Genomic DNA, 15,145 nt, shown 5'->3' on the forward strand with positions numbered 1-15,145 from the left:
TCCTCAAGCAAGCTCTTCTCTGTCAGGAAATCCTCATTCTTCCTTCTTTCACTCTTGAACTCGGTCTCGGTTTCGCGCAGCGTCAGTAGTTCTCCCGCTTCCAGGATCAATTCTCCCGTTTGTCCCTCATAAAAAGAACTAGCAGGTTGATGGATCATTACCCTGATGATTTAATAAATGGTTTTCTCTATCTCGCATGGAGAACTAAGCTAAGTCATCAAGTCTTTCTTTCTTTCTACTAGCGGGGGGCGAGCATTCTATTGCCGGGGAACTCCTCTCGTTACCGGTCTAATGGCGGCTGGCTTGGCTCCTCTCCCTATCGTATCGGCTTTCATGGCTTCGTTCCGTAACCATTCTCCATCATTGTAATAATCACCAACTTCACTTTCTCACCCCTCATATGCAAGGGAACATCGTAGTTGCACCTTTCAGCAATAGAAGTCTTACCAATTCCCAATCCCGGAAAAGCTGAATGAGTAGGGAGAGGATCCAGAGAAGAGAAAGAAGCCGGCCGAGGTGATTGAGCTTGACCGACGTCCCAAGGAGTCTCCGTTCATCTTCGTTCAAGGCAAGGACACATTTGACCCCAATGTTACGCTGAATATGCAACAGCAATCCAAGGACGCATACCCAGACGGAAACTAAGTTCCCACTCTCGACCCATGTAACATGCTACACCAAGTAAGAAGTGTAGAACAGGTTGAGCCCTGGGATTTGACGGCGGACTTAAAAAGCCACCTACAGACGCTTTACGCCCAATCATTCCGGATAACGCTTGCATCCTCTGTATTACCGCGGCTGTTTACGGTTCGTTCAAGAATCATCCTCCCTCCTCTTTACCTCGTGTTTAAGGTCAGGGGGGTTCGGTTCCGTAGGAACTTTTTATCTTCGGATTTCGAAAAGAATTAGTAAACCCCATCAAAAAACTCTCATTCTCCTATCTCCCCCTTATTTTTTTGATTAAAAAGTCTATCTTTACCCTATTTTTGGGGATAAAAGAGAGTCAAGGTAATTCATTCATTATTAAGTCAAGACGAAACGAAACTCGCGAACCAAGTCTGCCCTCTTTTGATTGTTGGGCCCCACACCCATGGATGGAGTTTCTTTGTTCACTAGAATAAGCAGCAGATTAAGCGCGTTCACTGGAATAAGCGGATTAACCGCACTCTGGGATCGATAAGTGAGTTGGCTTCCCCTTGGNCGGAGTTCAGTCTCACCTTTTCATCTTTCTTTCTTCTCTTTTGCTTGAATTTTCTTCTTCTTCTATCACTGTAATAGGTTCTGTCTCATTCATCTTTCTTCTCCCTTCAAACTCTAATCAGTCCTCTCTTCCGGATGTAATGATCCCAGTTTAGCCCTTCCTTGTCCTGTAGCGAACCAAGTCTGCCCTCTTTTGATTGTTGGGCCCCACACCCATGGATGGAGTTTCTTTGTTCACTAGAATAAGCAGCAGATTAAGCGCGTTCACTGGAATAAGCGGATTAACCGCACTCTGGGATCGATAAGTGAGTTGGCTGACCTCTCTCTATTTACCTTATTCATTCAATGAAGAAGAATCAGATATTCCCTGAACTTTCCCCCGTCGAGTAAATTCATTCAATCGTTCACCTGAACCGGACCCTCTATTCCCTGACCTGATTAAACGAGGTAAGCGGGAAGGAATAATTAGACGAAAAAAACTATTTAATTTTGGTATCAATCATAAAAGCCAGTCTACAAGTGGATCCAGTAAAATAAGACCACAATCAAAGATACATCACCATTCTCAATAACAATAACGACTAACGTCAAACCGATTTATACCTACTCCTTAACCATGTCCGTAATTTTAATGTGGCCGATTTCCCCTCTTTTGCAATCAGTTTCGCTACAGCACCTGCTGCTCTAGCTAATTGTCCCCCCTTCCAATATCTTATTACGAATAATTCCGACAACTTCCGGGGAAAAAGAGGCATTCACCTATTACAGAGATGGTGCGATTTGATTTTTTTTTTTTTTTTTTATTTTCTTTACCGCTCTCTGTCTTAGTAGAAAGACACAGTATTCGGGATAGAAAGAAAACAATAATTGAAATAATCAAAGACTGTCAAAGATCAATACTCCCCTTATGAATGAGACTGCTATACTATTCCTAAACTTCAGTAACTAGATAAGAGTAATGGTCTAGGTTGGTTACATGATTTGCTCTAGCCTATAGTGAGGGGCTCTCCCTGAACCTGTCTGTCCCTTCTTTCATTGAACGAGGTAAAGCGTCAAGAAGAGGGTCGAAAGAAAAAATCTCTATTTGACAGGGTTTCTTCCTATACCTATGAGAGAGATACCCCAAAAACACGGGAAAGATAGAATTTATTTGATTTAAGCTTCAGCTATTAAGGGAAAAAGCTATGACAAGGTTTGACCCCTATGCTAGATAGAAAAGAATTGATTTCAGCTCTTGGCCCGTAGGTCCTGACACAAGGTTAGAATTCTAGCTCTTCCAGAGTGGTATCTCACTGATGGCTCGGGCCCCCCCGGAAGGGGGCCTGGAAACAAACCCATCTCTTCTTTTCGCTCGTCTCGTAAATGAATTCAATCCTTCACTTTAGGGGAGAGTAAGTAAATCAAAGATAATTGATTGAAGAATCCAAGCTCTTTTATCTAATTATTTTGCTAGATAGTTTTCGGAAAAAAAATAAAACAGCAATAATATAATAATTAATAATTATTTTTTAATCGGATCAAGCAAGATCAGTTAAAGAATAAGAATACATAGGTTACGGAGAGAAGGAATGAGAGAGTATAGGTGACGGAGCGAAAGTGTCAACCACTTAGTAAAGACCCCTCCTCTCCTCGCCTCGGTACCCGAAAGAGACAGATGCGCTGCGCTAACCAACCAACCAGGGCTACACCTTCTTTACCCTAACCCTCTAATGCTTATCCCATTTTCTGGTTATGCTATTACCAATCGCGGGGAACTGATATCAGAGTGCTAGAATACGGTTGGGTTTGATTTTCATACATGTTGATGAGATTGAAAGGCATTAGAAGTGGGGGAGGAAAGAGAGAAGAAAAAAGCATTGATTTAATTATTTGGTTATTTCATCATTAGGATTTAAAAAAACTTTTATTTTTTTCCTTTCCCAACAAACACCCACTTCCCATTTTGACCCCTCCCCTTCCACTGCGAATAAATTTAATTTTTTTATTTTATATAATTCATTTTGGGTCTTAATTGATAATTAATAGGTTTTCCTCAAAACTTGTGCCCTTTTTTCTTCTTGGGTTTGAAAAATGGTTCTTTTATTTATTTATTTATTTATTATACAACAAAGTCTCTTTCATGAGTCATAAATTTGATTTTTATTAAATATATTTTTAAAAATTATTGAATAGATGAAAAATAAGACTGACAAAAAAAAAAAAAAAAAAAAAAACAAAAAAACAAAAAACAAAAAATTAAAAATTCAATTTAAATACTTAATATCTAATTATTATCTAATAGAATGATATGACCTCAGTTCATTCATGAACCACTTCTTTGATCAAAGGTCATATATTTTCTAACAATATCCCGTTGAGATTTTTAGGCCTTGTTTGGGTCTGTTGTTTCCTGGGATTGGTTTTGGGCCTTTCCTGCACAGCTTAGGTGGAGAGCGAAGAAGGCTTCCTTTCGGGGGTACGGGGGTTCGAGCCATTAGTGAGATACCACTCTGGAAGANATTGAATTTTATCGAGTCTCGTTGGAGTGGAGAGATTTTTTTTTCAATCTTCGTATTTTCATATTTAAGTTTTTAAAAATTATATGATATATTATTGAATTTATTGAGATGTTTTATATTTTTAGTAAGAATTATATTGAAAAATGAAAATTATTCATTAAAAAAATTCTTTGAAACATATAAAGATATAAAAAAAAAAGTGTTAGAAAATCTCTATATAACAGCTCAAGTCCATAAATTCCTTCGAAAATCTCTACTGTTGCAAATATTGTCATTTTTAAGCTTTCCTTCAAAGTTTCAAGGTTTTTAAAACGTCTCTGGCAGGAAGTGGTTTACACACTCTTATAAAGAATGTTTTGTTCTCCTCTCTAACAGATGTGGGATCTCACATGTTGGGTGACAAATATAACATGTCATTGCACCCAAGGGCTCCCGAGGGATCATCGAGCTGATCTTGGGGATGCAGATTAGAGCAGAGTTCTTGGAGAAGATGGGATAGCATGCCCAAAGATACGAGTATATAAGTACATAAGTTGACACAGTCGCTGTTGAAATGGCATTGGGATGCTGATACTAATTTTTCCACCTCTCAACAACTCGAGTTTTTAACAAAACGGGGCGAAAAAATAAGAAAAGAGAAAAGGTTGACACTCAAAATAAGATGCAGACAAGAAGAGATAACCTAACTTAATGGCAAAACCATACGACAATCTCCCCTATGTGGTCTCTTTCTAATGAATCACCTCATCAAATTTTGAGTTCTTCCAGGTTTTCTAATGTCTTGGCTTCTTGCTGACTGTTCACCAATGTGGTTGTATCCTGTTCTACTACTTCAGCAGGTGACTCAGTGCGCGGTGAGGGCACGGGCGCAGGAGCAGCAAGGTTTTCTTTAGGAGCAGCTGGGGCTGGACAGTCTTCTTTTTTAACTGCAGGAGCATTTTCCTTGCGCACTGGGGGAGCAGCAAAGACAGGAATTGCTTGCCTAATGGAAACCGGTGGGGCGATCCGTACCGGTGGGACTCGAATTACTTGCTGTGGTGGTAGCTTCAATGGCTGTGGTAGAGGAGGGGCAGAATACACAGGCATTGTTGTTCTAATTGTAACTGGTGGGGCAATGCCATGGCAAGATGTCCTATACTGGTGAACAGGAATATACGAAAGAGCAGCAGCTCCGGCGCTGAACTTCTGGGGGCGGGGGGTTGCAGAGCCTTCTAGTGCAGAAGTTTGGGCATGTGGGATGGGGATTTTATTAGCTGAAAAGGGAGCTCTGCTACGAGGAGCTGCTTTTTGGCAAATTAAGGGCAGAATCTTCGATGTTGGAGCAGGGGGGCGTTGGGGACTAGTTGGCCGTGGACTTTGAATTTGAAGCTTTTTGGGGAATGGTATTGTTGCATTTGGATTTGACATTGCCATTTTTTCCTTTTGGCGATAATTCAACAAGGCTCGAGCTATAGTGATCTGCTCCAGTTCATCATTGTTTTCTGGTTCTGATGAAGAGCTTGCTGATTCTTTAGCCACTAGCCAAAATCAAAAACAAAATGTTTTCTCAACACCAGAATATTTGAATTTTTAAGCAAGAAGCAGATTAAGAACAGGATACTTTGCTTCCATATGAAATAATGGCTCTATAATAAAGAACTTTCCCATAAACATATCGCAGAGAACCCATTTGAATCTAATCTCCATGTTCCATACATTAATTTGCACAAAATACGTACAAAATAAGATGGGTTTTCTCGTTGAAATTGCTAAGCCATGGTAACATACAAATAGTAAAAAATAAATATAGAAATAAAAACTCACATTGTTTTAATGATGACCAAGCTGCCATTGCAGCATTCTTCTCTGCTTGTTTCTTGTTCTTGGCAGGTTCTCCAGTAAACGTTATTCCAGCCAATTCTACTATCCCGGTAAAAACAGGTAGGTGACCAAGACCTGATCTGAATGTTGTATACTGAGGCAATGGCGCTCCAACTCTTTGGGCAATTTCCTGCAGGAGGTTCTTGTAAACCCCTGTCTCATCCTGATCATAGGTGGATTATAGTAAGTAATTAAACTAAAAGTCGGCCAAGTTAGCTCATGCATATCATAGCAGCATCTTTGATTCATATCAAAACATTTAACAGACCAAAGAACAACATCAAAAGAGAGAAGCTGACAAATTCTATGCCCAAGAGGGATTAGTAGATTTCATGAATCTTTTCTTTTACTATAATCAAATGCTAATATCTTGTATGCATTTTACTTTTCAGCAGATAGTGTACAAGGAATAAAAACTATTGGTATGGATGCATGTCATGTTATCAATTATTCATAATGTACTTCATGTTCTCAGCAGTGTTTAAAACCTAGAAATACGTTACATATAAATAATAATTTCATTTGAGAGATCTGCAGCCCAGAGAACTATCTTCATCATCAATAATACTTTCAAATTGAAGAAATCTGTAACTTAAGTTTTTATGGCTCCATTGATCAATTTCTAAGGGGCAACAAGTTTTCTCACTCTTTAATAAAAAAAGAGCAGTGCAGATTCCATTTTACCTGAGGTAATCTGAACTTGAAGCTCACAAGCATCATAATTCGATTTGTAATGCCTCTACTGTTTAAAACTGAATTCAATTGAATTCTAAAAGGTACATTTCATAGTTTTTTCAAAACTACTTCTGTAATGCTGCATACAAATAATAAGCTATCTAAGCTCCAATTCTTCCATACTAGATCATTAATCTGTTGCTTTGCATAGTAAAACTCCATAAAATGGAAGTGCTGTTCATCAATCTTACCCACCAGGCACCGCTTAATCGTTAGAGCTCTATTTCATGGCCGCGTCTTTTCGGATTAAAGATCCAAAGTTACAATTTGAAGTTTACAAAAGTGAAGTAGTTTAAGAACATGGCAGCTAATAGTGATATCAAATATCAGATACATTCTTCAATTTCAAAAGATATTATTTCCTATTTTTGAAAGTTAAGTTAACCGAAGGGTAAGAGAATTTGAAACATAGTTAACAACCTCAAACCAATTAAACTTTATTAAATGAGTTATTACCAGCCACAAAAGAGAGATAAAGATAATGTAAACAAGGCAATGAAAAAATAATACACCTAAGGAACATCATTTAACCAGGATGTGCGCCTCAGAGACCAACAGAAACAAAATATTTGATATTTTGAGCATCTTAACGCAAACAAATCCTCATTAACAATCACTAGGGGCGATACCATAGAACCTAGAGCTCCATAGGTGTAACAGCCCAAGTCCAAGCCCACCGCTAGCAGATATTGTCCTCCCCTCAAGGTTTGAAAACGCGTCTGTTGGGGAGAGGTTTGCATACCCTTATAAGGAATGTTTCTTTCCCTCTCCAACCGATATGGGATCTCACAATAGGACATTCATCTTATTGGAACACAATGACGTTCATGGAAAAGTAACCCCCAAATCAACCGAAAATTCTTCATCTCTCTCTTCAAACACCAAGATAAACAAAGGTTTTTTAAAACACAATAAAGTTGACAAAGACACATGCACGCATTTCCTCGAACGGCAAAAGGAGAGAAATAAAATTAAAGAACAACAAAGAAGAAAAGCTTAGTCAAACAATTTGTACAAAAACGCGGGGAGGAGTAATTACATGAAATTATTGAATACACCCAAGTTTTAAAGCCTCCAAGACTTCTATGAACAAAAATAATGGACACAACCCCCTAAATTCTAATTGGTCTACTTGAATCATCTCTATCTGAAATTCAGCCTCCAACAAGTTTATCACAATTGGTGTTGAATTCTTGGTCCGTGCCGTTTCCACGACACCCATCTGGTCATTTATGAGATCGGAGAAATAAAATGGGCCAAAGTTGGGAGCTACCGAAAACACAATTGGACGACCGACAAACCCATTAATGAGCAAATTAATTACACCAACTTGCCCGAGAAGATTACTCCCGACAGCTGGCTCCGAGATAATAAGGTAAACAAAACTAGATACCTCCTCTAATGGAACGGACCCTCAAAGAGGCGTCACGAGTTCACACTTTTCGTTCAAACACGACCCTAAACCGTAGGTCTAGTCAAGAGAATTCCGGCCGATCAGAGAGATCCGAAGATCATATCATAATTTAAAGGAAAAAACCCAACCCAATCCAGGGCACAACGAGCAGAACAAGCATCTCTTTTAGATCTTAGTTAACCCACCGAACAGGATATTCAAGGATTAAGCACTACAGGTACGATTGTGCAATTTCTGTGTATCCTATCTTACTGGAAATGATAACAGGAAACTCAGAGGAGAAGAACACGAACAAAATGCACAACGAACACTAACATAACGAAAAACCTAAAACAAATCTCTAACGTTCTCAACTCGCAGAAGCAAATCCTACTGCAAACAGTAACATCAATTCATTCAATAAAAAACAACCGAGAAATGAAGATCAAGCAGAGAAGCAAGCCGAGACACAAGAGCAAAACCTAAACACAACCATATGATCAAAGTAAAAAAGGACTCACCAGGATCCTAGCTGCAAGCGAATGAGGGGGACCACGGTTAGAGAGGGCGTTCAAAGCGACCTCGGCAGCGGAGTGCTCGGCCTGACGAAGAGTAGAGCAGTACTGAGGGCATTCAAAGATCTCACCATTGAAGTTAACAGTAGCTTTAAACCTCGGCGCATGGTCTGGTCCTTCCCTAATGCAGGCATACGAGGGAAGATTGAAGCAACTTCTCTGCGCCAGCTCTTGAAGCTGGTTCTTGTACATTTCTACTCCGTTTCAGTCTCAGCTCCGCCTCACTCCTCTCCTCAGCTCACAAATTTACCTCCTCCCCCCTCCTCCAATAGGGCTTCACACAGAAACCAAAAACCCTAAGCCAGATCCGATCCGCCGCAGTCTGTCAGAAAAATCAAAACCAGAGAAGAAGAATCCCACCGTCGTCGGTGACGGAGATAAAAATCCGGCAAGATCAAAGGTTTTCAAGGGTTTTTTTTCCTTTCACTTCCAGAGAGAGAAAGAAGAGAGAGAGAGAGCCCTGAGGCTTTCGTGAGACAGAAAGGGAAGAGAGAGAAACAATAATTTTCTTAGCGGAAAAAAAAATAAAAAAAATAAAAAAATTCTTATTTTTTTAATTTGTCTTATTTAGAATAATATTATATAATTTAATGGTTCTTATTTTTTGGAGTCAACTGGAACGTTAAGCCTGCATTTGGCATGGATTTGATAAATTATTTTAATTTATTAATTAGTAATTAATTGTTTATTAAGAATAAATCATTAATTTTTTATATACTAAGCACGTGCCCTCACTAACACTGTACAGATAGACATAATAAAGACAATGGGATTATTAAGAGATTTATATAAATTTAATTTTTGTCTCAAAAAAATATATTTACTTTAAAATTTTTCAATAATAAATACATTTTTTTATTAATAAATATATTTTTGGATGTAAATAGATAATATTTGTCTCAAAACTACACTTTTCATAAATACCTTTAAATTAATATCTTTTAAATTTTCTTTAAAACTTCAAAAATATTTTAAAACATTTTTTAAAAAGTTAAAAATATATTTTTACTGATGAATAAATGGTTTTGGTTTATTTTTTTTAATTTTGTTTTATAAAAGTTAAAAGATGTTAATGCTAATTTAAAATTTTATGGATTTTTTTTTTTTTTTTTTTTAAGAAAGTGAAAATATATTAATGTTTAAGATTATTTTTGAAAATTTAAAGGTATTTTTTAAATAAATATTTTCATCTAAAACTAATAAATATATTTATATTTAGTATAAGAGTATGGTTGAAATTTGGTTTTTTATTTATGTATTTTGACCCATTAATTTATTTTTTTGTGAAATGACAAAAATGCCCTTGATTTAATGTCTATTGTGTTATTTTGCTTATAAATATTTTTTTTTTTGTAAATTTAGTCTTTTAATTTTAAAAATGATTAAAATTCACATACACGAAATTAAAATTTAAAGTTACCTAAAAAAATTTGAATTGTCGAGGTAGGGTACCTTGGATGAATATTGAGTTTTGTGTCTATTTCATCTCTAAATTTTTGAACGTGTCTAATATTGTTTTGATACCAAATGATAAAGATTCACGGCAAGAAGGGTAAGATTTGGAAACTTTTATTTTTTTTAATTTTCAAAATTTAATTTAATTTTTAAAAATATTAGTCAAAATTGGACAATAAAACAATATTAATTTTATTTATTTATTTTCATTTTCTAAAGTCAGATGGTAAATTAATAATAATAAAAAATAAATAAAAATAAAAAAGGTTTGGTTGAAACTATAGGGCCCAATTTGCAAAGATATCAAAAGATGCAACCACTTTGAAAGCTAGTGGAGATAAAAAGGTGAAAACATATCAAACCTACAAAATGCCCTCTTCCCATTCAAATCTTCAAATTTTGCTATATATTTCATTTCAATCCTTCTAAGATTACATTTTCGAGCTCGTGTAACGACTCAGGCCCACCGCTAGAAGATCTTATTCTCTCTGGGCTTTCCGTTTTGGGCTTTCCCTCAATCCACCCCCTTTGGGGCCCAACGTCCTTAACTGGTACACCACCTCGTGTCTACCCCCCTTGGGGAACAGCGAGAAGGCTAGCACATCCTCTGATGTCTGGCTCTAATACCCTTTATAACGACCCAGATCCACCGCTAGCAGATATTGTCCCACATTGGTTGGGGAGGAGAACAAAACATCATTTATAAGGGTGTGGAAACCTTCCCCTAGCAAACACGTTTTAAAGTCTTGAGGGGAAGCTTGAGAGGGAAAGCCCAAAGAGGACAATATCTGCTAGCGGTGGATCTGGGCCGTTACATTGTTATAATCTGATTTCAAAATATGGAACCCGAGGAAAAAAGCTACCATAACCGCTCACACTAACCCACCGTTCCTATTTGCATTGTAAAAAACAAAGAAATAAAGGGATTTACAAATTCTTCGGACTTAGAGCACACAGTAATAGATTCTTAGGAGACTTGGGCAAACTTTTGGGACAAGGACCAAGCAATGAGAGCCCTCCAAACTTGAGATATAAGCTATTAGTTTATGTATAGGGTGCTCACGAATTGTTTTAAAATTTGTTCTTACACCTTCTAAATTAAATTATCCCCACAAGTTTTAAATTTTTGGATTTTTAATCGGGAAAATTGGAGAAAATCAAAATCAGGTAAGTTTTTACCGAATTTGGAAGAAACTTCAAATTCTTCCTCTACAGTCATTCTCGTTGGATTAAACCTATTTCATTATCTTCGTACCACCGAGATGAATATTTTTCATGAAAAAGTCAAGGTCTGAAGAAGTTTGGATCGAGATCTTTTACCTTAAAATTAAAACACACACAAAAATTTGTCCTTCAAAATCCCTTCCATTAGCTTGAAGATTAGAGAGGAAGAGTTTTGGTGAAGGAATTGAGAGATGATAAGGACGATAAATGCCCAAACCGAGAGCAAAATTTCGTAGGTTAGCTTCGAGAAAAGCTAGTTTCAAAGGGTATTCTATTGATGATTATCTTAGGCCACAGTCCATGACAGTGCACGAGGTTGGTCACATCCTCTTCCTTGCACTTCTTCTACAACTTCGTAGAAGGAATCAAAGTCAAACGATCATTATACCTCTGTTGAGGGTTGCAGATGATGACGTTACTAATTTAGTTGTTAACCTCAATTAGACCGGTTCTCATTGACTTCTTTTCTATTCCTTAAAATAGACGTGCATAAAAGAAAATTGGAAGAAATTTGGACACTTAAAAGTAACTCTAAATGAACAAGTGAGTACCCTCTTAGACTTAAACATCTTTAGGCCTTACACTAAGGATAAGGGTAAAATGATCCAAATGCTCCTACTGTGTCCATAAGTTATTTCAAGATCTGGATGAATTCCCAAGAACTTAATGTTTTATTTGAGATACATTTAAGGTTAAGATTTAAAGATTTATTATCCACTATTGCAAAGTAACTGGGACATGTTGGGGACCGAAACCAAGATTGAGGTACAAAATGACCATAATACCCCTACTATGTCTTTCAAGATATTTTATGACCTAAATGGACCCAAAAGGACTTAAGATCATATACGAGGCCTATTTTTAAGGAGAAAACTGAAGCAAGTTTAGGACCTAAATCAAAATTAGGCGGAAAAGAACCAAAATACCTCTACCATGTGCGTATGATGTTTATAAGGCTTAAATGAACTCGAAATGATGTGAAATTTTATATAAGACTCATTTAAGGTATCATGAATGACTAGCATGATATCAAAGATATTAGAATATGCTGAGGGTATAAGCCGAGCCTTACAAGAAAATCACGAAACTACCTCTAATGACCATTTTATAAGAATTCATGGTTTTTACAAAATTTAAATTTAAATGATATGATATGTTACAAGATACTTATTGATGATGTTGTGCATATGATTATGAAAATATTGTATGTTTATAACTCATATGTTGGATTAGGGCTTATATCTTAGTTATGCCTAAGCGTTAAGAAAGAATCTTTAGAGTTAGTCCCAAGAACCTAAGATGACGCTCTAAGGATAAGAACTAAGTCAAGTGAGCTTGTCCCAAAAAAAAAAGCACAACCCAAGCCTTAAGTCTATCATGACGCTAAGACTAGTAGGTATCACTTTACTCAGACTAACCTCATGTCCTAAGTCACCCTAGACCTCCCAACACGTGGTGCATCATGATCACGCGTTTGCCTCATCTAGGTGGGATGTCCTGCCCATGTTTCTTGTAGGACACCTTGCCCATGTTTCTTGCAGGCTTACCCTACCCATGTTCTTGCAACATATCCTACCTATGTTTTCTACCTATGTTTTCTGGTAGGATATCATGCTTCTTGTTTTCATGTTTTTCCTCACATAGGTGAGATGTCCTACTGTTTTATATAGAACACTTGCCTATGTTTATGTAGGTTTACTCTCACAAGGCCATGGATCATATAAGTGAATGAGCTAAGACTAGGACTTATGTATTGTGTATGGAGTGAAAGTGGATAACCCAACGGAACCTACTCTCCTTAAACCCGCCCAAAGGTGAGGGATTATATGAGTACATGGAGCTAGCATAGGACCTACATATTGTGTACAGTAGGTAGCCCAATGAGATCCAACCTACTTAAACCCCAGGGGCAAGGGATCATATAAGTGTATAACCATGGACTAAGAACCCATAACATCACGACCAAGTCCTTAAAATAAAACTATGCTCATGAACTTAAGACCTTTGGACATGAACAAGAACTTAGAACCCCAAGACCAAGGTCCTCAAAATACAACCATGCTACCTACTCATAACTCAGGATCATCACCTCAGGACCAAGGTTCTTAAGGCGGGCACTAAGGCATGTCTCATGATTAGGATAAGAGTGTGGGTAAGAAGCCGAGAGCAATTCGAGAGCATCCACACAAATTCATCCTTACAAAATACATTGTTTAGCTTGAAAGAATGACGATGAAAAGATTTCGTGAAGAAAGCAAGGCATGATATGGTCTGGACTACCCCAACCTAGGTTATTGCTTCTGCGAAGAATCAGTTTTCTCGCAAACTTTGGAATATTATATCTTAATGATATGAACCAAGAGACATCACTCATACAATATACTTCAATGAAGATGTGAAGAAAATGTTATTGAAATTATTAGAAGATATTTCAATTCATGCCATATTGAAAAAGAATGAAGCTTCATTGTTATAATTTTTTGGTGGATCATAATTTAGAGTTCTGTTTCTTTGATGTATTTTAAGGCTTATTTACAGAGGGGCTAATTATGGCCATACAGTATACATAGTGATTAATTATGCTCATAAAGTATGAAAGTTACCACTCTTGGAAAGTCTCATGCAAGGTTAAGAGTTTTCATTTTGAGACTATATAATGTCATGTATGTTATCTTTGTAGGAGGGACTTGGAAAAATATAGTAAAAGAAGCATTTGTGCTTTTCTTCGGCCAATGACTAAGTTTTTTTTTGCAGTTCTATGTAGTTTAGGATGCATGTAGAATCATTGAAGCTCGACATGATCAATCTTGCTTGTGGAGTGATTCGAATCTCAAACAAGTGTTCTTGTCTTGAGATATTCGATCAACAAGGTAATCTGAATCTTACTCTCCTACCAAACTTACCGTCTCTGTCACTGATGATACACAATGAAATGCCCCACAAATTTACAATATGCTTAAAGAACAATTGGGTTGTCAATTAGGCCGAGCATATTTTGGATATGAATACAAATGTGGAATACTTTCAAAATCGATCTATGATAATCAAGATGGGAGATGTGTAATAAAGTCCAGGGACACACTTTTTCAAGCTCTTGTTGGTGGGTTCGAGGAGTCTCGAGACCTTGACCTTTTCAACTTTATCTTGTTGGTAAATGAAGAACGTCTTGGCATACTATATCATGTCATATCACATATTTGGCCAAAAGTACACTTTTTTCGTTAAGATATACGCTCATTGTCACCTCGGGTGACCAACCCAGAGGGTAATGACATCTATCGATAAGTTTCCTTCGTAGTTCTCGTGCTCTGACGACAAACAAACTATTTTCTTTTGTCAACCGAAGGTCCTCTTCGACTCGCTTTGGTTGCATGGTCTTTTTTAACTGTCCTCATATGATATCACACATCGACCCATCAATCTTATAGGAATGAATGTTGGCTAACATGCACAGAACCGCATGCTCGTCCTTTCGATTCAAGGCGTTGACCGCTTGATTACTCTAACGTTAATTTTTGTTAGTTAAAGAAGTGGCAAATGAAATTGTTATCCATCCTCACCAGAAGTTAGATCCTAACAGATAATGTCTTCAAACTATAAGATAGTATGTCTCCTCTCTGCACTATTGAGTTTTTAATTGTCAAAGGCAATAGGGTGGTCCTTCTGGATGAGAGCGCTCCTGAAGACAAAGTCGAATGCATCTATCTCTATTTCAAAAGGTTTTGAAACTTAAAACAAGCCAAGGATAGGACCATTCATCATGATTGCCTTATCTTCGAATGACTTATAAAATTTGTTTGACCACGACTAGTGGTGGTCTTTCTTAAACAATTTTGTTAATGGGGTTGCTCACTTAAAAAACCCTTCGACGAACTGTCTATAGTAATTGGTCAATCCTAAGAAGGATCGCATATTAGTCAGTTAGGTGGGTACTTTTCAATCCTCGATAACCTTTATCTTGTCACTATCCATGTTGATTTGCTCGCACATGATGACGTGCCCAAGAAGATTGACGCACTTTTAGGCAAAAGCACATTTCCCTTTTGTCACATACAACTAATTCTGCCTCAGCTTTTCAAAGACTAGGCAGAGGTGTACCTTGTGTTCCTCCATTGTGGAACTATATACAACGATATCTCGAGATACACCATGATGAATTAGTCTAGGTATTCATGAAAAACCTGGTTCATCAAGGTATAGAATGT

The 15,145-nt window shown here is 37.2% G+C and overlaps 1 protein-coding gene across 1 annotated transcript; it reads right to left on the bottom strand.

The window, feature by feature from the left end:
* Positions 1-4,182: 4,182 nt before the first annotated feature.
* Positions 4,183-8,750, bottom strand: LOC111464869 (double-stranded RNA-binding protein 2-like). Its single transcript, XM_023109135.1, has 3 exons — positions 8,208-8,750; positions 5,502-5,721; positions 4,183-5,215 (listed from the first exon to the last, which is right to left on the bottom strand). The coding sequence occupies exons 1-3, from the start codon at positions 8,451-8,453 to the stop codon at positions 4,446-4,448; spliced, it is 1,236 nt and encodes a 411-aa protein (XP_022964903.1). The 5' UTR covers positions 8,454-8,750; the 3' UTR covers positions 4,183-4,445.
* Between the last annotated feature and the right edge of the window lie 6,395 nt (positions 8,751-15,145).

Source organism: Cucurbita moschata, unplaced genomic scaffold, assembly GCF_002738365.1.
Source record: "Cucurbita moschata cultivar Rifu unplaced genomic scaffold, Cmos_1.0 Cmo_Scf00031, whole genome shotgun sequence".
NCBI lineage: Eukaryota > Viridiplantae > Streptophyta > Magnoliopsida > Cucurbitales > Cucurbitaceae > Cucurbita > Cucurbita moschata.